We start from the raw sequence: 23,580 nt of genomic DNA on the forward strand, positions 1-23,580 counted from the left end.
GTGGCTCCGTATCGTAAAACACGATGATTTCTTCTCTCTGATTTTTTTCTCCTCGAAACTCAATATATGGAGGTGGAGTTGGAGTCGGAGAGGCAACAGGGGGCCGACGAGGTAGGGGCACGCCCTAGGGGGGCTGGCGCGCCCCCCTCCCTCGTGGAGAGACGGTGGGCCCCCTGGCCTTCATATTTGGCAGGTATTTTTCTTATTTTCTGAAAAGTGTCTCTGTGAAGTTTCAGGTCATTTCAAGATCGTTTGCTCCTGCACATAAATAACACCATGGTAATTCTGCTGAAAACAGCGTTAGTCCGGGTTAGTTCGATTCAAATCATGCAAGTTAGAGTCCAAAACAAGGGCAAAAGTGTTTGGAAGAGTAGATACGTTGGAGACATATCAACTCCCCCAAGCTTAAACCTTTGCTTGTCCTCAAGCAATTTAGTTGACAAACTAAAAGTGATTAAAAAAACTTTTACAAACTCTGTTTGCTCTTCTTGTTGTAAATATGTAAAGCCATCATTCAAGTTTTCAGCAAAGATTATAACTAACCACATTTGCAATAACGCATAGGTCTCAAGTTTACTCATATCAATAGCATAATCAACTAGCGAGCCATAATAATAAAACTCGGATGACAACACTTTCTCAAAACAATCATAATATGATATAACAGGATGGTACCTCGCTAGCCCTTTCTGAGACCGCAAACATAAATGTAGAGCACCTTTAGAGACCAAGGACTGACTAGACATTGTAATTCATGGTAAAAGAGATCCAGTCAAGTCATACTCAATGTAAACTAACATTAATGAATGCAAATGACAGCAGTACTCTCCAACTGGTGCTTTTTAATAAGAGGATGATGACTCAGCATAAAAGTAAATAGATAGGCCCTTCGCAGAGGGAAGCAGGGATTTGTAGAGGTGCCAGAGCTCGGTTTTGAAACAGAGTTGAATAATATTTTGAGCGGTATACTTTCATTGTCAACATAACAACCAAGAGATGGTGATATCTTCCATGCTACACACATTATAGGCGGTTCCCAAACAGAATGGTAAAGTTTATACTCCCCCTTCCACCAACAAGCATCAATCCATGGCTTTCTCGAAACAATGAGTGCCTCCAACTAACAAGAGTCCCAGGGGGAGTTTTGTTTGCAATTATTTTGATTTAGTTTGCATAAAGCATGGAACTGGGCATCCCCGTGACCAGCCATTTATCTCGTGAGTGAGGAGCGGAGTCCACTCCTCTTGAGAATAACCCGCCTAACATGGAAGATACAGATAGCCCTAGTTGATACATGAGCTATTCGAGCATACAAAACAGGATATTTATTTGAAGGTTTAGAGTTTGGCACATACAAATTTACTTGGAACGGCAGGTAGATACCATATATAGGAAGGTATAGTGGACTCATGTGGAATAACTTTGGGGTTTAAGGAGTTTGGATGCACAAGCAGTATTCCCGCTTAGTACAGGTGAAGGCTAGCAAAAGACTGGGAAGCGACCAACTAGAGAGCGACAACAGTCATGTACATGCATTAAAATTAATAAACATTGGATGCAAGCATGAGTAGGATATAATCCACCATGAACATAAATATCGTGAAGGCTATGTTGATTTGTTTCAACTACATGCATGAACATGTGCCAAGTCAAGTCACTTAAATCATTCAGAGGAGGATACCACCCTATCATACCACATCATAACCATTTTAATAGCATGTTGGCACGCAAGGTAAACCATTATAACTCATAGCTAATCAAGCATGGCATAAGAAACTATGATCTCTAGTTGTCATTGCAAACATGTTTATTCATAATAGGCTGAATCAGGAACGATGAACTAATCATATTTACAAAAACAAAAGAGGCCGAGTTCATACCAGCTTTTCTCACCTCAGCCAGTCCATCATATATCATCATAATTGCCTTTCACTTGCACGACCGAATAGTGTGAATAGTAATAATAGTGCACGTGCATTGGACTAAGCTGGAATCTGCAGGCATTCAATAAACAGGAGAAGACAAGGCAATATGGGCTCTTTTATCAGATCAACAATAATGCATATAAGAGCCACTTCAACAATTTAATCATGGTCTTCTCCTATCGACCCCCAAAGAAAAGAAATAAAACTATTTACACGGGAAAGCTCCCAACAAGCAAAAGAAGAACAGGAAATATTTTTGAGTTTTCTTTTTAATTACTACTACAAGCATGGAAAGTAAATTAATTAAAATCTACAACTAATTTTTTGGGGATTTTTTTCTTAAGGTTTATTAAACACACAAGAAGAAAGCATAAAAGGAAATAAACTAGCATGGATGATACAATGAAAAAGTATAAACACCGACATCTAACAATGAGTGTGTGAACATAAATGTAATGTCGGTGAGAAATACGTACTCCCCCAAGCTTAGGCTTTTGGCCTAAGTTGGTTTATGGCCACAGCTGGCCTGACTGATATCCATAATAATAGTTGGGGTCGTACTGCGATGAGGAAGAAGAAGGCTTCGATTGCCACTGGCTGGCAATCATCTCCGGATCCCACTGATAGTTAGACTGTCGTGAAGGATCAAATTGTGGTTCCGGTTCTGGCTCCTCGGCTGGTGCAGGGTTCCGGTAGGCGTGGATAGCCGTCAACGGAACAAGGTACGTGCCTACAGTCAAATCAAACAAAGAAGGAGCAGGCAAGGTAATAGTCTCAGGATGATGTTTATTAAAGAACAATTGATATTTAAGCTCTCCTGCCCTATTCTTAATAATAAAATCATGTGCCACCATACTTTTATAATCTAGATAAACACGAGGCAACACTTTTTCTTCCTTCTCAGCATGCCTAATAGGTATGTTAAAATGTGCAGCTAGGCGTGTAGCATAGATGCCTCCAAAGATGGGGCCCTTTGTACGGTTCAGACTTAACCGTTTAGCAATAATAGCGCCCATACTAAAAGTGTTATCACTGTATAAACTGTGGAGCAGAATAATTATATCAGGGATACTAAGGTTTCCATAGTTTCTGCGACCAATTAAGCAACGACTAGCAAATGATGCAAAGTAACGTAAGATAGGAAAATGTATGCTAGTGATTCGTGCATCGAAAACCTTCCTAGTTACCCCTACAGTGATAGTATCAATAAATCCCTCCACATCATCATGATGTGGTTCTTCTGTCTTGCCCCCAAAAGGGACTAACAAATCTGACAGAAATCATAAAGTGATATCTCCTTATGCTCATCATATAAATGAAACTCCACCGAAGGTGGTGAGTTCCTAGAATGAAAATGAAAGTTTTGCACAAAGGTATTTGTGAGTAAGAGATACTGATCGCATTGGTCGTGGAGTAAAGCGGTGAGGCCTGCATTTTGAGCCAATTCATGAAAATCTTCATAAATCCCAGCTGCTCTAAAGAGATTCTCGGAAGGCCATTCACACGCCCGAACCTCCGCAGTGCGCGGCAAATTATACTTAGGCTTCGGTGCCTTTTCCTTCGAGCTTTGGCTCGATGAGCCCCTCAATAATCTCCTCATCATTTTTTGAAAAATTCTGAAATTTTTAGTAACTTCAAAATAAAAGTAAACCAAACTCAATAATATTGATAGCAACCACTCCTACAAGTTCCTAGGGCCTATATCATGCATCAAAACTACTTTTGACCATATAAATTTGACATGCAAGCTCAAGAACAGGGTCACCTAAGCAGCAAAAATTTGCAATGAATAAAGCACTAGAACAAAAACTAATTGGACCAATGGAGGAGTCACATACCAAGGAACAATCTCCCCAAGCAGTTTTGTGAGAGGTGCTTTGAGCAAGGAGATCGAAAATGGCAGCAAAGAGGGCTGGAACTCGTGCTTGAGTTGGTTTTTCGTGTTTGTGGGAGGAAGAAGAAGAGGATGGGTGCAGGAATAAGTGGAGGAGGGCCACCGTGGGCCCACGAGGCAGGGGGGCACGCCCTAGGGGGTGGGCGCGCCCTCCACCCTCGTGGCAAGGTGGTTGGCCCCCCTGGTGTGTTCTTTGTTCCATAAATCCTCAAATATTCTAGAAAAAATCATATTTAATTTTCAGGGCATTTGGAGAACTTTTATTTTCGAGGTATTTTTATATTGCACGGATAATCAGATAACAGACAGAAAATTATTTATTTTTACTTTATTTCAACTAAATAACAGAAAGTATAGAGAGGGTACAGAAGGTTGTGCTTCTAGTTTCATCCATCTCATGCTCATCAAAAGGAATCCACTAACAAGGTTGATCAAGTCTTGTTAACAAACTCATTCCGATTAACATGAAACCGGAGAAATTTCGAATAACACTAGGTTACCTCAACGGGGATATGCACATCCCCAATAATAAGTATATCATATTTCTTCTTGACAGTAGGAAGAGGAAATTCAAAACCTCCAAATATAATCGATGGAATTTTTCCGATAGAATTGATACTATGAACTTGAGGTTGTTTCCTCGGAAAGTGTACCGTATGCTCATTACCATTAACATGAAAAGTGACATTGCCTTTGTTGCAATCAATAACAGCCCCTGCAGTATTAAGAAAAGGTCTTCCAAGAATAATAGACATACTATCGTCCTCGGGAATATCAAGAATAACAAAGTCCGTTAAAATAGTAACGTTTGCAACCACAACAGGCACATCCTCACAAATACCGACAGGTATAGCAGTTGATTTATCAGCCATTTGCAAAGATATTTCAGTAGGTGTCAACTTATTCAAATCAAGTCTACGATATAAAGAGAGAGGCATAACACTAACACCGGCTCCAAGATCACATAAAGCAGTTTTAACATAGTTTCTTTTAATGGAGCATGGTATAGTAGGTACTCCTGGATCTCCAAGTTTCTTTGGTATTCCACCCTTAAAAGTATAATTAGCAAGCATGGTGGAAATTTCAGCTTCTGGTATCTTTCTTTTATTTGTAACAATATCTTTCATGTACTTAGCATAAGGATTCATTTTGAGCATATCAGTCAATCGCATACGCAAAAAGATAGGTCTAATCATTTCAGCAAAGCGCTCAAAATCCTCATCATCCTTTTTCTTGGATGGTTTGGGAGGAAAAGGCATGGGTTTCTGAACCCAAGGTTCTCTTTCTTTACCATGTTTCCTAGCAACAAAGTCTTTCTTATCATAACGTTGATTCTTTGATTGTGGGTTATCAAGATCAACAGCAGGTTCAATTTCTACATCATTATCATTACTAGGTTGAGCATTATTATGAACATCATCATTAACATTTTCATTAGGTTCATGTTCATTGCCAGATTGTGTTTCAGCATCAGACATAGAGATATCATTTGGATTATCAGGTGGTTCAGCAATAGGTTCACTAGAAGTTTGCACAGTTCTATCATTTTTCTTTTTCTTCTTTTTAGAAGAACTAGGTGCATCAATATTATTTCTCTGAGAATCTTGCTCAATTCTCTTAGGGTGGCCTTCAGGATATAAAGGTTCCTGACTCATTCTACCAGTTCTAGTAGCCACTTTAACAGCATAATTATTTTTCTTACTATTCATCTCATTGAGCAATTCCTTTTGAGCTTTAAGTACTTGTTCTACTTGAGTGGTAACCATAGAAGCATGTTTGCTAACAAGTTTAAGTTCACCTCTAATATTAGCCATATAATCACCCAAGTATTTAATCATATCAGCATCTTGTTTTAATTGTCTACCGAAATAAGCATTGAAGTCTTCCTGCTTAAACATAAAATTATCAAACTCACCCAAGCATTGACTAGCAATTTTAGTAGGAGGGATTTCAGCTTTATCATATCTATAGAGAGAATTTACCTTTACTACCTGTGTCGGGTTATCGGGGTCTGGAGGTTCTTTAATAAATAAAGGATCAAGATCATATGTTTCTTCAATAGGCGGTAAATTAAGACCATGTATTTCTTCAATAGGAGGTAAATTCTTAACATCTTCTGCTTTAATACCTTTTTCTTTCATAGATTTCTTTGCCTCTTGCATATCTTCGGGACTGAGAAATAGGACACCTCTCTTCTTTGGAGTTGGTTTAGGAATAGGATCATTAATTGGAGCAGGAGCTGGCTCAGGAGGTGCCCAATTATTTTCATTTGTCAACATATTATTCAATAAGATTTCAGCTTCATCCGGTGTTCTTTCCCTGAAAAGAGAACCAGCACAACTATCCAGGTAATCTCTGGAAGCATCGGTTAGTCCATTGTAAAAGATATCAAGTATTTCATTTTTCTTAAGAGGATGATCAGGCAAAGCATTAAGTAACTTGAGAAGCCTCCCCCAAGCTTGTGGGAGACTCTCTTCTTTAATTTGCACAAAGTTGTATATTTCCTTTAAAGCAGCTTGTTTCTTATGAGCAGGGAAATATTTAGCAGAGAAGTAGTAAATCATATCCTGGGGACTACGCACACAACCAGGATCAAGAGAATTAAACCATATCTTAGCATCACCCTTTAATGAGAACGGAAATATTTTAAGGATATAAAAGTAGCGAGATCTCTCATCATTAGTGAACAGGGTGGCTATATCATTTAATTTAGTAAGATGTGCCACAACAGTTTCAGATTCATAGCCATGAAAAGGATCAGATTCAACCAAAGTAATTATATCAGGATCAACAGAGAATTCATAATCCTTATCAGTAACACAGATAGGTGAAGTAGCAAAAGCAGGGTCAGGTCTCATCCTAGCATTTAGAGATTGCTTATTCCATTTAGCTAATAACCTTTTGAGTTCATATCTATCTTTGCAAGCTAAAATAGCTAAAGAAGCTTCTTGATCAAATAAATAACCCTCAGGAATAACAAGTGATTCTTCATCATCACTTTCATCATCATAATCAGATTCAATATTTTCAATCTCTCTAGCCCTAGCAAGTCGTTCCTCGAGAAAATCACCAAGTGGCACAGTAGTATCAAGCATAGAAGTAGTTTCATCATAAGTATCATGTATAGCAGAAGTAGCATCATCAATAACATGCGACATATCAGAACGAATAGCAGAAGCAGGTTTAGGTGTCGCAAGCTTACTCATAACAGAAGGTGAATCAAGTGCAGAGCTAGATGGCAGTTCCTTACCTCCCCTCGTAGTTGAGGGATAAATTGTTGTCTTAGCGTCTTTCAAATTCTTCATAGTGTCCAGCAGATATAAATCCCAAGTGACTCAAAGAATAGAGCTATGCTCCCCGGCAACGGCGCCAGAAATTAGTCTTGATAACCCACAAGTATAGGGGATCGCAACAGCTTTCGAGGGTAGAGTATTCAACCCAAATTTATTGATTCGACACAAGGGGAGCCAAAGAATATTCTCAAGTATTAGCAGCTGAGTTGTCAATTCAACCACACCTGGAAACTTAGTATCTGCAGCAAAGTGTTTAGTAGCAAAGTAATATGATAGTGATGGTAACGGTAACAAAAGAGTAACGAAAGCAAAGTAATGTTTTTGGTATTTTGTAGTGATTGTAACAATAGCAACGGGAAAGTAAATAAGCGTAAACCAGTATATGGAAAGCTCGTAGGCATCGGATCAGTGATGGATAATTATGCCGGATGTGGTTCATCATGTAACAGTCATAACATAGGGTGACACAGAACTAGCTCCAATTCGTCAATGTAATGTAGGCATGTATTCCGAATATAGTCATACGTGCTTATGGAAAAGAACTTGCATGACATCTTTTGTCCTACCCTCCCGTGGCAGCGGGGTCCTAATGGAAACTAAGGGATATTAAGGCCTCCTTTTAATAGAGAACCGGAACAAAGCATTAGCACATAGTGAATACATGAACTCCTCAAACTACGGTCATCACCGGTAAGTATCCCGATTATTGTCACTTCGGGGTTAACGGTTCATAACACATAATAGGTGACTATAGACTTGCAAGATAGGATCAAGAACTCTCATATATTGATGAAAACATCATAGGTTCAGATCTGAAATCATGGCACTTGGGCCCTAGTGACAAGCATTAAGCAGAGCAAAGTCATAGCAACATCAATCTCAGAACATAGTGGATACTAGGGGTCAAACCCTAACAAAACTAACTCGATTACATGATAAATCTCATCCAACCCATCACCATCCAGCAAGCCTATGATGGAATTACTCACGCACGGCGGTGAGCATCATGAAATTGGTGATGGGGGATGGTTGATGATGACGACGGTGATGAATCCCCCTCTCTGGAGCCCCGAACGGACTCCAGATCAGCCCTCCTGAGAGGTTTTAGGGCTTGGCGGTGGCTCCGTATCGTAAAACGTGATGATTTCTTCTCTCTGATTTTTTCTCCCCGAAACTCAATATATGGAGGTGGAGTTGGAGTCGGAGAGGCAACAGGGGGCCCACGAGGTAGGGGGGCGCGCCCCCCACCCTCGTGGGGAGACGGTGGGCCCCCTGGCCTTCATATTTGGCAGGTATTTTTCTTATTTTCTGAAAAGTGTCTCCGTGAAGTTTCAGGTCATTCCGAGAATGTTTGCTCCTGCACATAAATAACACCATGGTAATTCTGCTGAAAACAACATCAGTCCGGGTTAGTTCCATTCAAATCATGCAAGTTAGAGTCCAAAACAAGGGCAAAAGTGTTTGGAAAAGTAGATACGTTGGAGACATATCATTCCTCTGTGCAGCAATGAGGATAATCCTCAAGTTACGGACCCAATCCGTGTAATTGCTACCATCATCTTTCAACTTTGCTTACTCAAGGAACGCATTAAAATTCAACGGAACAACAACACGGGTCATCTATCTACAATCAACATAGACAAGCAAAATACTATCAGGTACTAAGTTCATGATAAATTTAGGTTCAATTAATCATATTACTTAAGAACTCCCACTTAGATAGACATCCCTCTAATCATCTAAGTGATCACGTGATCCAAATCAACTAAACCATGTCCGATCATCACGTGAGATGGAGTAGTTTTCAATGGTGAACATCACTATGTTGATCATATCTACTATATGATTCACACTCGACCTTTCGGTCTCAGTGTTCCGAGGCCATATCTGTTATATGCTAGGCTCGTCAAGTTTAACACTACTGGAATCAGCTACTTTGCCATCTGCCAGTTCTTTGCCGTCCGCTAGCGGACGGCAAAGAAGCTCTTTGCCATCAGCTTCCAAAAAGCGGACGGCAAAGAACTGGCTGATGGCAAAGACCAAGTTTGCCATCAGCCAGTTCTTTGCCGTCTGCTAGCGGACGGCAAAGATTCTTTGCCGTCGGCTAGCGGATGGCAAAGAGGGAGGGGCCCCACTGACGAGCTGCAAAAAAAACCTAACGGGTCCCCTCTTTGTCGTCCGCTAGCGGACGGCAAAGGGTGGCGGACGGCAAAGAGGGAGGGCCCCACGTAACGTTAACGGGGCCGCGCCCCATCCCCCCTCTCTCTCTCTTTCTCTCCCACCTCTCGCCAGCCCCGTCGCACCACCCCGCCGCCGCCGCCCCAGCGCCCCCCGCCCTGTCGCCCCACCACCCCACCGCCGCCCCGGCGCCCCCCCGCCCCGCCGCCCCCGCTGCCCTGCCGTCTGGGCGCCGCCATGCCCCGGTGCCCTGGAACCTCCGCGCCCCGCCACCCCGGCCGGGCCCGGCGCCGCCGCCCCAGGCCGCCCCGCCCCCCTCCTCCGCCGCCCCAGGCCGCCCCGCCCCGCTCCTCCGCCGCCCCAGGCCGCACCGCCCCCCTCCTCCAACCTGCAGGTGAGTCTCTTCTTCCTTTTTTTTCCTTTTTTCTGTTTTTTAGTTTTAGGTTTATGTTTAGTTTTAGGTTTATAGGTTTAGTTTTAGGTTTAGATTTAGTTTTTTTCTTTTTCTGTTTTTTTAGTTTTAGGTTTAGGTTTAGTTTAGTTTTAGGAAAGAAGAAAAAGAGAAAAAGAGGAGATCAGGAGAAGAAGAAGAAGAGGAGGAGGAGGAGAAGAAAAAAGAAGAAGAGGAAGAAGAAGAAGAAGAAAGAGGAGAGGAGGAGAAGAAGAAGAGGAAAAAGGAAAGGAGGAGGAGGAAGAAGAAGAAGAAGAAGAAGAAGAAGAAGGAAAAAAGGAAGAAAAGGAAAAGGAGGAAGAAGAAGAAAAGGAAAAAAACCCGACCCGACACGGTACCCGGCACCCCGACACGACATCCCGACCCCGAGACCCCGACCCCGACCCCGAGACCCCGACCCCGACCCCGACACCCCGACCCCGACCCCGACACCCCGACCCCACAAGCCTGACCCGACACCCCGACCCCGACCCCGACACCCCGACCCCGACCCGACACGGTACCCAAACCCCGACCCGGCACCCCGACACGACACCCCGACCCCGAGACCTCGACCCCGACCCCGAGACCCCGACCCTGACACCCCGACCCCGACCCCGACCCCGACCCCGACCCCGACACCCCGACCCCGACACCCCGACCCCGACCCCGACACCCCGACCCCCCAAGCCTGACCCGACACCCCGACCCCTCGAGCCTGACCCGACACCCCAACCCCGAGCCTGACCCGACACCCTGACCCCGACACCACACCCCGACCCCGAAACAACACCCCGACACCGACACGGCACTACCCCGACATCGACACGACACCCCGACCCCCCGACCCCGAAACAGCATCCCGACCCCGACACGGCACCCCGACACCGACAGGACACCCCGACCACCGACACCTCCTGAAAAGGTGTTCTTTGGCCTTCCAGAGGCCGACGGGGTCATATATTTGTGAATTATTAGTTAGGTCATATATTTTTTGATTTTGTTATGAAAAACATCATATATAATTGTGTTGATCGTGTAGTTTTAAATGTGCAGTTGTTTCATCGCTGCGAGGTTTGGTGTTCGACGACCTCGCCGTGCGTTTGACTAGCTCTGCCCCTTCGTTCGTGGCTGAGCACAAATGACAAGTCCTCCTCCCCCATTAATTATTTGATCTATTCCGATGAAACTTGATAGCTAGCTATATATGTGTCTTGAATCATCAGTATGCGTAACCAATATGTGTCTCCCGTTCGAAAGCGTCATAGTTATAAATATGCATGCATTTGCATATTTATAACCTTGATTCTTTCGAATTGTCCAACGCTATCCATGGACAGCCCGAGTATGTGTAGATTGGGTTCGTTTTCCCATATGCTTTGCTCCGGATCCGACGCATATATTTCGTCAGTGCCTCCCCTGTTGTTCTCCGGGTACACATCCTCTCTGTTTATTGCAAAGACGTGTATCAGGAGAACAGCGGGGAGGTGCTGCCGAAATTTTGCGTTGGATCCGGAGCATAGCATGGGAAAATGAACCCAATCTACACATACACAGGTGGGATTAGGACCTATCATTACCTATTAGAGTGTAGGTTGCATGGACGTAATAAAATTGACAAAGTAGATCAACTGATGAATATATACATGGTGAATTACATATATAATTGTTGTGTGTCCAGTAGCTCTGAAAGTCAAGATGAGTGACCGTGCTTGGATGTATACCGGTCACACTGGTCAGAACAAATGGAGCACTGAATGGTTCACAAAAACTAAGGGGTTTGTGCAAGCCGCATTTGCAAATGGCCAAAAGAAAACCTGGTGCCCCTGTTTCCGGTGCGGCAATTGGGAAAAGAAGACAGAGGCTGAAATGGGCAAACACATGCAGAAGAGTGGTTTTACGCCCGATTATACGGTGTGGACATTTCATGGTGAGTCTGCCCAATGTGACCGAGCTGAGGTGGATCGTCGTCGCACCGACGAGCATGGTACCGGGATGGAAAACATGGTGCAAGGCTATGATGATGCTCGGGATTCGGACGAGGAGATGGAGGAATCTGCAAAGGCCTTCAATGAAATGTTGGAGTCTTCGAAACATCCGCTCCACGAGCACACTGAGCTTTGTCAGTTGGATGCCATCTCACAAGTAATGGCTCTGAAGGCTCAGTTCAACTTGGGCAGAGAATGCTATGACGCAATTATGACAGTATTTGGACGCTTTCTACCCAAAGCACTCTCCCGGAGATCAAGGCGCGCCAGTCGAGCTCCGCTCCTGAGATAAGGCCTCGTGAACGGCCAGTGCAACTCGCCATCAAGGTTAGTGATACGTACTCAGTTATCTTTCTCCATTACATTGTGTGCGCTTCCATCAATGATTACAAATGGTCATGTGAGTGGTGTTGCAGGCTGCTATATAGAGTGAGAGAGATAGAACGGAGAAACTTCTGGCGGAGGCGGCGGAGAGGCAGCGGGAGTTGGAGGAGAGGACGACAAAGATGATGGAGGAGGAGAGGGCACGGAATGGCATGCAGGCAAGGGCCATGTACGAGCTCCTTGTGGTAAGTTTCTTCTGCAGATTAGCCAAAACATTCATGTAGTGTTTGTCTCATTACTAACTAGTATGACTGAGTCGTCAAAACCAAATGTGCAGTCTGTGTGCGAGAAGACAGGTCAGACCGCTCCGATGATGCCAGTGATTGCTCTTGGGACCACGGTGATTTTTATTTGAATGGACATTACTTGCTAGTCTTAACATTTGAGTGTCATCATGCTAACAAGACATTGGAAATGATCTTTGGTGCAGCGTAACTCCAGACAAGCATCGCACGATCCTTCTCCAGCTACCGACACGAGCCACCCCGCTCCTACACCTCCTGGATCTTGGTAAGTTTATCTAGTGTTTTGCTTAACACATGCATAAAGACCTAGACTTAGCTTTATTTCCTCCAATGCTTACCATAATGACCTAGACTTAGCTTCTTCTCCTCCAAAATGACTTAATAAGCTTACTGACCTCCAAAACCATCCATTTTACCTAAGTTAGCTCTAAAACGATCTGTACTTAGCTTACTTATGTCAAAAATTGCATAATTAGCTTAGTTAGCTCATAGACTATCCATTTTACCTAAGTTAGCTCTAAAATGACCCATTTTACCTAGGTTAGCTTATAAATGATCCAGTTCATCCAAGTTAGCTCAAAAATGACCCATTTTACCTAGATTAGCTCCTAAATGATCCATTTTACCTACGTTAGCTTTAAAATGACCCATTTCACCTAGGTTAACTCCAAAATGACCCATCTTACCTAGGTTATCTCATAAACGATCCATTTCAACTAATTTAGCTCATAAACGATCCATTTCACCAAGTTAGCTAAAAAACGATCCATTTCACCTAAATTAGCTCTTAAATGATCCATTTCACCTAAGTTAGCTCAAAAAGATCCATTTCAACTAAATTAGCTCATAAATGATCCATTTCACCTAAGTTAGCTCAAAAACGATCCATTTCAACTAAGTTAGCTCATAAATGATCCATTTCACCTAAGTTAGCTAAAAAACGATCCATTTCACCTTAGTTACCTCAAACACGATCCATTTGACCTTAGTTAGCTCATAAACGACCCATTTCAACTAAGTTAGCTCATAAATGATCCATTTCACCTTAGCTAGCTCATAAACGACCCATTTCAACTTAGTTAGCTCATATATGATCCATTTCACGTAAGTTAGCTCATAAATGATATACTCTTCTTGTTCTAGTCTTCTTCTTGTTCTACTCTTCTTGTTCTAGTCTTCTTCTTGTTCTACTCTTCTTCTTGTTCTACTCTTCTTGTTCTAACTTTCTTATTTTTCATTTTGCAGATTTCATTCACTTGACGAAAGCTTGCATAGATGGAGTGCTCCTTATCCCTTTCTCTGTTTCTTTTGTATCGTTGAACTATGCATGTATCGTTGGATGAAACTGTTGTAATATATATGGTTGGATGCCTCTATGTTGAACTTGTTATGTATGATGGAACTATGCATGTAATATATATGGTTGGATGATGAAGTTATGTGTTGGATATCTTATATGTTTGCTCTGTAATGGCCTTTTGAAATATATCTATATATGTCATATATATTTGTGATGAAAATTGTTGGATTTAATAAAAAACAGATAAAAGAGCCAATATGCAGGCTCTTTGCCGTCTGCCACCGACGGCAACGGGCTCTTTGCCGTCTGCCGCGGACGGCAAAGAAGACACGTGGCATCTAGCTGTGCTTCCTGGGAGCTGACCCATTTGGTCAGTTTGCCTACAGTGGCAGACGGCAAAGACTTTGCCATCAGTGGCGGACGGCAAAGAACCTGCACTTTGCCATCAGTGGCAGACGGCACAGAACCTGCCATGTAGTGATGTGTAGATGACATCATACGGCGGACGGCAAAGACACTAGAAATTTTGCCGTCAGCGGCGGACGGCAAAGGCCTGCCGTTAGCCACTTAACGGACTGACAGCGCAATTATTGCCGTCCGCTCTCTTTGCCGTCCGCCGCAGACGGCAAAGAGCCTTTGCCGTCAGCCGCCAGGAAGCAGACGGCAAAGTAGTTGTTTACCGTAGCCTACTTTGCCGGAGCCTTTTGCCGTCCGCGGTTGACGGCAAAGGCCTTTGCCGTCCGCCGTTCATGCCTTTGCCGTCCGCCGTGGCAGACGACAAAGTAGCTGATTCCTGTAGTGTAACCCGAGTATTCTGCGTGTGCAAAACTGGCTTGCACCCGTTGTAGATGAACGTAGAGCTTATCACACCCGATCATCACGTGGTGTCTCGGCACGACGAACTTTGGCAACGTTGCATACTTAGGGAGAACACTTTTATCTTGAAATTTAGTGAGAGATCATCTTATAATAATACCGTCAATCAAAGCAAAATAAGATGCATAAAAGATAAACATCACATGCAATCAATATAAGTGATATGATATGGCCATCATCATCTTGTGCTTGTGATCTACATCTCTGAAGCACCGTCATGATCACCATTGTCACCGGCACGACACATTGATCTCCATCATAGCATCATTGTCGTCTCGCCAACTATTGCTTCTACGACTATCGCTACCGCTTAGTGATAAATTAAAGCAATTACAGGGTGATTGCTTTGCATACAATAAAGCGACAACCATACGGCTCCTGCTAGTTGCCGATAACTCGGTTACAAAACATGATCATCTCATACAATATAGCATCATGCCTTGACCATATCACATCACAACATGCCCTGCAAAAACAAGTTAGACGTCCTCTACTTTGTTGTTGCAAGTTTTACGTGGCCGCTACTGGCTTAGCAAGAACCGTTCTTACCTACGCATCAAAAACACAACGATAGTTCGTCAAGTTAGTGTTGTTTTAACCTTCTCAAGGACCGGGCGTAGCCACACTCGGTTCAACTAAAGTTGGAGAAACTGACACTCGCCAGCCACCTATGTGCAAAGCATGTCGGTAGAACTAGTCTCGCGTAAGCGTACGCGTAATGTCGGTCCGGGCCGCTTCATCCAACAATACTGCCGAACCAAAGTGTGACATGCTGGTAAGCAGTATGACTTGTATCGCCCACAACTCACTTGTGTTCTACTCGCGCATATAACATCTACGCATAAAACCTGGCTCGGATGCCACTGTTGGGGAACGTAGTAATTTCAAAAAAATTCCTACACACACACAGGATCATGGTGATGCAAAGCAACGAGAGGGGAGAGTGTGTCCATGTACCCTCGTAGACCGAAAGCGGAAGCGTTAGCACAACGCGGTTGATGTAGTCGTACGTCTTCACGATCCAACCGATCCAAGTACCGAACGTACGGCACCTCCGAGTTCAGCACACGTTCAGCTCGATGACGTCCCACGAATTTCGATCCAGCAGAGCTTCACGAGAGAGTTCCATCAGCACGACAGCGTGATGACGGTGATGATGTTGCTACCGACACAGGGCTTCGCCTAAGCACCGCTACGATATAACCAAGGTGGAATATGGTGGAGGGGGGCACCGCACACGGCTGGAATAGATCAACAGATCAACTTGTGTGTTCTAGGGTGCCCCCTGCCCCCGTATATAAAGGAGCAAGGTGGGAGGCGGCCGGCCAGGAGGAGGGCGCGCCAAGGGGAGAGTCCTACTCCCACCGGGAGTAGGACTCCTCCTTTTCCTTGTTGGAGTAGGAGAGGGAAGGAAGGGAGAAAGGGGGAGAAGGAAAGGGGGGGCACTGCCCCCTCCTTGTCCAATTCAAACTAGAGGGGGAGGGGGCGCGCAGCTGCCCTGGGCCGCCCCTCCTCTTCTCCCACTAAGGCCCATGAGGCCCAATTAACTCCCCGGGGGATTCCACTAACCCCCCACCCCCACCCCCCGGTACTCCGGTTTTTATCCGAAACCACTTGGAACACTTCCGGTGTCCGAATATAGTCATCCAATATATCGATCTTTACGTCTCGACCATTTCGAGACTCCTCGTCATGTCTGTGATCATATCCGGGACTCTGAACTACCTTCGGTACATCAAAACACAAAAACTCATAATACCTATCGTCACCAAACTTTAAGCGTGCGGACCCTACGGGTTCGAGAACTATGTAGACATGACCGAGACATGTCTTCGGTCAATAACAATAGCGGAACCTGGATGCTCATATTGGCTCCTACATATTCTACGAAGATATTTATCGGTCAAACCGCATAACAACATACGTTGTTCCCTTTGTCATCAGTATGTTACTTGCCCGAGATTCGATCGTCGGTATCTCTATACCTAGTTCAATCTTGTTACCGGCAAGTCTCTTTACTCGTTCCGTAATGCATCATCCCGCAACTAACTCATTAGTCACATTGCTTGCAAGGCTTATAGTGATGTGCATTATCGAGAGGGCCCAGAGATACCTCTCCGACAATCGGAGTGACAAATCCTAATCTCGAAATACGCCAACTCAACAAGTACCTTCGGAGACACCTGTAGAGCACCTTTATAATCACCCAGTTACGTTGTGACGTTTGGTAGCACACATAGTATTCCTCCGTTAAATGGAAGTTGCATAATCTCATAGTCATAGGAACATGTATAAGTAATGAAGAAAGCAATAGCAACATACTAAACGATCAAGTGCTAAGCTAACAGAATGGGTCAAGTCAAACTCATGTCTATGGCTAGGAAACATAAGCATCTCTGATCAACGAGCTAGTCAAGTAGAGGCATACTAATGACACTCTGTTTGTCTATGTATTCACACATGTATTATGTTTCCGGTTAATACAATTCTAGCATGAATAATAAACATTTATCATGATATAAGGAAATAAATAATAACTTTATTATTGCCTCTAGGGCATATTTCCTTAACGTCCCTCATACTCTTGATCCAGTTGAGGCAGAGGGTGAGTTCTGTCAGCACACGGCGTGTTGATGGTGATGATGAAGTTATCTACGCAGGGCTTCGCCTAAGCACAACGACGATATGACCGAGGTGGAAAACTGTGGTGGGGGGCACCACACACGGCTAAAGATCAACTTGTGTGCCTATGGCGTGCCCCCCTCGCCCGTATATAAAGGAGGGGAGGAGGAGGCCGGCCGGCCACAAGTGGCGCGCTAAGGGGGGAGGAATCCTACTCCTAGTAGGAGTAGGTTTCCCCCTTTCCTAGTCCAAGAAGGAGAAGAAAGGAAAGAGGAGAGAAGAGAAGGAAGGAGGGGGCGCGCACCCCTTCCCTTGTCCAATTCAGACTGGGCAAGGGGGGGGGGGTGCGCCACCTCTGGCAGGCCCTCTCTCTTCTCCATTAAGGCCCATTGTAGCCCATTAATCCTCCGGGGGGTTCCGGTAACCTCCCGGTACTCCGGAAAATACCCGATACACTTCGGAACCATTCCGGTCTCCGAATATAACCTTCCAATATATCAATCTTTATATCTCGACCATTTAGAGACTCCTCGTCATGTCCGTGATCTCATCCGGGACTCCGAACAATCTTCGGTACATCAAATCACATAACTCATAATACATATCGTCATCGAACGTTAAGCGTGCGGACCCTACGGGTTCGAGAACTATGTAGACATGACCGAGACACATCTCCGGTTAATAACCAATAGCGGAAGCTGGATGCTCATATTGGTTCCTACATATTCTACAAAGATCTTTATCGGTCAAACCGCACAACAACATACGTTGTTCCCTTTGTCATCGGTATGTTACTTGCCCGAGATTCGATCGTCGGTATCATCATACCTAGTTCAATCTCGTCACCGGCAAGTCTATTTACTCGTTCCGTAATGCATCATCCCGTGACTAACTCATTAGTCACATTGCTTGCAAGGCTCATAGTGATGTGCATTACCGAGAGGGTCTAGAGATACCTCTCCGATACACGAAGTGAAAAATCCTAATCTCGATCTATGCCAACTCAACAAACACCATCAGAGACACCTGTAGAGCATCTTTATAATCACCCAGTTACGTTGTGACGTTTGATAGCATACAAGGTGTTCCCCCGGTATTCGGGAGTTGCATAATTTCATAGTCATAGGAACATGTATAAGTCATGAAGAAAGCAATAGCAATAAACTAAACGATCATAGTGCTAAGCTAACGGATGGGTCTAGTCAATCACATAATTCTCTAATGATGTGATCTCGTTCATCAAATGACAACACATGTCCATGGCTAGGAAACTTAACCATCTTTGATTAACGAGCTAGTCAAGTAGAGGCATACTAGTGACACTCGGTTTGTCTATATATTCACGCATGTACTAAGTTTCCGGTTAATACAATTCTAGCATGAATAATAAACATTTATCATGATATAAGGAAATATAAATAACAACTTTATTATTGCCTCTAGGGCATATTTCCTTCACCATGGTCAGTTCGACCATGGTCAGAATTGAACGCGACAGAGATCATTGGCTTCTCGCAGGGATGCGATGCTTGGAGACTCACCCGGGTGATCGAGAATGAGATATTAGCATTGTTCTGGCCCTGTTTCTTAGGTCGGTATTTTTGTTTTAACTCGTCTAACTCCCATGTTGTCGTGATCACTTGATCGTAGCAATCTCATTCTCTCCGCTTCTCACATGAAAGGTAGAAGATTTCTGGATCTCTCTCTCTCAAAAATTTAGCCTCCATGCCTTTAAATGAGTCGACCTGAACCTGCAAGTTATCTGAAAATTTTGGGTGTGTTTGAGTTCAAACCGACACACCCACTAGCTCCTCAATAGCGAGGTGAAGATATGAAGATGAGAGCATTATGATTGGACTCACCAGTGTCTTAGGATAAAATCATGTTTAGTATCATATCTTTGTGAAAACTGACTGGCATAAGAATAAGAATGATTGGAAGTACAATACAAAATAGTCGTAAATCTCTAATAATTGACTAGCGTGCGTGAAATACATAGTGTATGGTTTGCTTGCTTGAGAGTTAAGTAAAAAAATGCAATATTTTATTTTTTACAGGGTAATTGCAATATTTAATTTAGTTTTGAGAAAACGGCAGCCCATCATTTTGTTTGAATGGCCTGAGCTGAGGCAGAACTTTGTTAGGGCCTTAGGGGGGAGGTCAGCTCCACAGAAAACAGACCTGGACAACTCAAATCAAAAAAAGGAAAAGAAAAAAAGAAAACAGAGCTGGAATGTGGCACAGGACATGAGAAAGCGCCCAGGCAAAAGTACGCTACAGCTGACAGGAAAGCAACGCGATTGCAGGGAACACGCACGCACCAGCTGCCCCTATGACTGTAAGCGGGCATTTCTCGGGTTCTCTCTCTAGCCAATTAGTACCACTCCATCCACTTTTCCCCTTCTTTCTCCCTCCGGTCCGGTGGATCTCCAGCCACCCAGGCCCGAGCCATGGGCGGAGACGGCGACTTCAACGCCGCAGGCGGCGGAAGGGGGGTTGCGGGTCGGAGGCGTGGGCGGCAAGTGCGAGGCAGCCGCGGGCGGGAGACGCAGGGCGGCGCCCCGGCCCGAAGGCCGCGGCAGGAGTTCGTCGCCGAGGGCCCGAGGCGGCAAGTGCGAGGCAGCCGCGGGCGGAAGACGCAGAGCGCCGCCCCGGCCCGGAGAGGTCGCGGCAGGATTTCGTCGCCGAGGGCCCGAGGCGGAGCGCACGGGGTCGGCAGGCGCAGCGCCGGCGAGTTGCTGGAGTAAGGATTGTGCAGCGGCGAGGAGGCGCTGGCTGCTTCCGCTTCCGCAACACGAAGGCGACGATGCGCGAGTCCCGGCCTCGTCCAGATCATCCATCGCCAATTCGCCAGGCAAGCTGAGCTCCTCCCTCCTCTCTTTTCCAAATCCGGATGCTTTGATTTACTACTGAATTTTCCATCAAAAAGCGCTAATTGTGGTTTAACTCCGCTAAACATCTTGTCCCGCCCCGCTATTTTAATTTGCAATTCAACTGAAACTTAAATCAGGCTAGCGCAACACTCGACACGCAGCGTCGTCCTCTCGGCCACTTTCACCACCACCCACCAGCAGCATAGCTTCCTCTTTTTCCGTAGATGGAATCGTGGAAGCTCAGCCTCTCTCTCTCTCTCTCGCAGTGCACCCACCACCAGTCCACCACCGCCACTGTCCTCTCTCCCTTTGGGTCACTTCTCTGTTCCCTCCTCCACCATTTTCCCCATCAGCTCTGCAAGCTGCGTGCTGACGCGGTCGAACCTTTCTTTGTTTGGAGGCTTTCTCTCCACCAGCGCAAGCTCGACACACACCAGTGTCTATGAAGGATAGCCTTGCCCTTGTGTGCTTTGCAGGGACTAGTGCCCCGCTATTTTGATTTTAATTTAGCTGAAACTGAAACCACGCTAGCGCAACAGTCGACACGTAGCGTCGTCCTCTCCCCTTGGTCACTTCCTTCAGCCACCACCCACCAGGAGCGGAGCTTCCTCTTTTTCCATAGATGGAAGCTCAACTTTTCTCTCTTGCGGAGGCTTTCTCTCGACCAGCGCAAGCTCGACACGAGCGTCTCCCTACGTCATGTAGGGGTGTCAGGGCATCACTTGTGTGTCTCCCTGCCAAGAGGAACCGCACAGAACAATGTGATTTGACTCACATATAGGCACAGGAGCATCTAGGCGTGCGTGCAAGGTTCAGCACGCAGCATTTAACGTTGAGGCCCGAAGCCATTGCTGTGCTTGTGCTCTCCCCCCCTTTCTTTCTCTCCCAAAACCAACCGAGGTAGAGTGAGCGAAAGAGGAAAAAACATTTGCTGCTCTCCACCGTGCTTCCACCACCACCACCACCACCAAGAGAAAGAGGAAGAAGCATTTGCTCCTCTGCTCCGTGCTTCCACCACCACCACCACCACCAAGAGAAAGAGGAAGACGCATTTGCTCCTCTGCGCCGTGCTTCCACCACCAGCAGCCCCGTCGTCCTCTCTACCTCTCGCTTCTTCCATCACCACCACCTCAGCTCAAGCCATGGCATCCTTGGCCAACCAGTAGAACCTCATGATCCCACTTTTCTCGCTCACCCTCATGCTCCTGCATGCTCCTGCACCTGCGGTATGCGACGACCTAGGTGCAGGCCTCTCTCCAGGCCATCGCACATACATTGTGCTGCTGAGGCCACCCGTCGAAGCCGGCAGCGAGGACGACCACCGCTGGTGGCAGGATTCCTTCCTGCCAACGCCTCTCGCCGGCTCCGATGAGCCACGCCTCATCCATACCTACACTGAGGTCTTCACGGGGTTTGCCGTGAGGCTCACCGAAGACGACCTCGCCATGGTGTCCCAGAGGAAGGAGTTTCTGCGGGCGTTTCCAGACCATCTCTGGCACCCCAGCACCACTCACACTCCGAAGTTCCTCGGACTGGAGAAAGATGCCGGGCTGTGGAGGGACACCAACTATGGCCAAGGAGTCATAATCGGGGTTCTGGACACCGGCATATACGCAGAGCATCCTTCCTTTGATGACAGTGGCATCCCGCCACCCCCATCAAAGTGGAAGGGCTCATGCCATGGCGCTGCACGCTGCAACAACAAATTGATAGGTGCCAAATTCCGTAATCCCAGAGCATATGATTCCGGAGACGACACAGGGCATGGAACACATACCTCGTCCACCGCAGCTGGGAACTTCGTCAGTCATGCCTCAGCCCACGGCCTCGGCAGGGGCACAGCTGCCGGAATTGCTCCACATGCACACTTGGCCATGTACAGGGTGTGCATAATTCTTGGGTGTGCATCCTCGGACATAGTTGCCGGGTTAGATGAAGCTGTCAAGGATGGTGTTGATGTGCTTTCACTCTCCCTCGGCCCCTTTTTTGATGTCAATTTCACTGATGATCCGGTTGCCATTGGCACATTCAATGCGGTAGCAAAGGGTGTTGTTGTCGTGGCTGCAGCTGGTAACAACGGGCCAAGGTCCTTTATTGCCAACTCTGCACCATGGTTGCTCACAGTTGCAGCTGGCTCGGTGGACCGAAGCTTCCAGACCGTTGTGCAGCTTGGCAACGGCGAGCACATCAGTGGGGAAGCTTTCAATCAGACTGCGAACTCAAGCTCCAACTCTGCTCCTCTGTATTGGAACAAACACTGCAAGTCATCATTGGCTGGAAGAAATGTGTCTGGCAAAATTGTGATTTGCCATAACACAGGACCAATGAATGACACAGGGTCAGCAATCAACCAGTCTGACATCAGTGGCATCATGAGTGCCGGGGCGGCTGGCATAGTCCTGATCAACAGGAAAGATGCTGGCTTCACCACCCTTCTGGAGGATTATGGCAGTGATGTTGTGCAGGTGACCGTGGCTGATGGCAACAATATCATAGAGTATGCAAGGGCAACAAGCAAAGCCAGTGCCAAAGTCATATACAAGAACACTGTGCTTGGTGTCCGTCCATCTCCCACTGTCGCGGCATTCTCATCCCGCGGTCCCAGCACGTTCAGCCCCGGTGTGCTAAAGCCAGATATATTAGCACCCGGGCTCAACATCATTGCTGCATGGCCACCACTCACCATTCTTGGATCTGGGCCATTCAACATTAGATCAGGGACATCCATGTCGACTCCACATGTCAGTGGAATCGCTGCGCTTGTCAAGAGCTCCCATCCTGATTGGTCTGCTGCTGCTATCAAGTCAGCCATCCTCACCACAGCTGACATCACGGACAGCGCTGGTGGCCCAATCTTGGACGAGCAGCATCAGAGGGCAACCGCGTATGCCATGGGTGCTGGCCATGCCAATCCTATAAAAGCTATTGATCCGGGCCTTGTGTATGACCTTAGCATCACTGAATATGCTGGCTACATATGTGCTCTCCTCGGTGATCAAGGCTTGGCAACCATTGCGCGTGCCCCGACGCTGTCCTGCAAAATGCTTCCCAAGATACCAGAGGCACAGTTGAACTACCCATCCATAACAGTGCCACTCAGGACAAGGCCATTCACGGTGAACAGAACCGTTACAAATGTGGGGCCAATAAATTCAGTATACACACTGAAGATGGAGGTTCCCAAGTCTCTCACAGTGCGAGTCTATCCAGAGACGCTGGTGTTCTCCAAGGTTGGACAAAAGAAAACATTCAGCATTACGGTGAGCAGGCATCGCAATGTCGGGTCAAAGGCCTTGCAGGGAAGTTTGAGCTGGGTGTCCAAAAAACATGTTGTGCGTAGTCCGATCGTGGCTTCTCCTCTGTTGTAATCAGGAAAAGCATGTGTGACATATGATGTTGGAGAATCGCACATGTAATATTGTAATTAGGGAAATGACTGTCTTTTAATTAGAAGTGTATCCATGCCTGTAAAATAATTGATGTTTGGACGTTTAGCATCCATTGCTGTCACAATTCATTTCTGAATTACTTTTTCATTTCCCAACTTATCAACAGTGTTTGCTGCAGGTAGT

The 23,580-nt window shown here is 45.8% G+C and overlaps 1 protein-coding gene across 1 annotated transcript; it reads left to right on the forward strand.

The window, feature by feature from the left end:
• Positions 1-19,999: 19,999 nt before the first annotated feature.
• On the forward strand, positions 20,000-23,563 carry LOC123053358 (subtilisin-like protease 4). Its single transcript, XM_044476822.1, has one exon. It carries the CDS (start codon positions 21,181-21,183, stop codon positions 23,374-23,376), a length of 2,196 nt encoding a protein of 731 aa, XP_044332757.1. The 5' UTR covers positions 20,000-21,180; the 3' UTR covers positions 23,377-23,563.
• Positions 23,564-23,580: the final 17 nt, after the last annotated feature.

This window comes from Triticum aestivum, chromosome 1A, assembly GCF_018294505.1.
Source record: "Triticum aestivum cultivar Chinese Spring chromosome 1A, IWGSC CS RefSeq v2.1, whole genome shotgun sequence".
NCBI lineage: Eukaryota > Viridiplantae > Streptophyta > Magnoliopsida > Poales > Poaceae > Triticum > Triticum aestivum.

What these genes read in the sequence shown, in the direction of transcription:
- LOC123053358 (XM_044476822.1), top strand. Translation starts at nt 21,181, where the DNA reads ATGATCCCACTTTTCTCGCTCACCCTCATGCTCCTGCATGCTCCTGCA.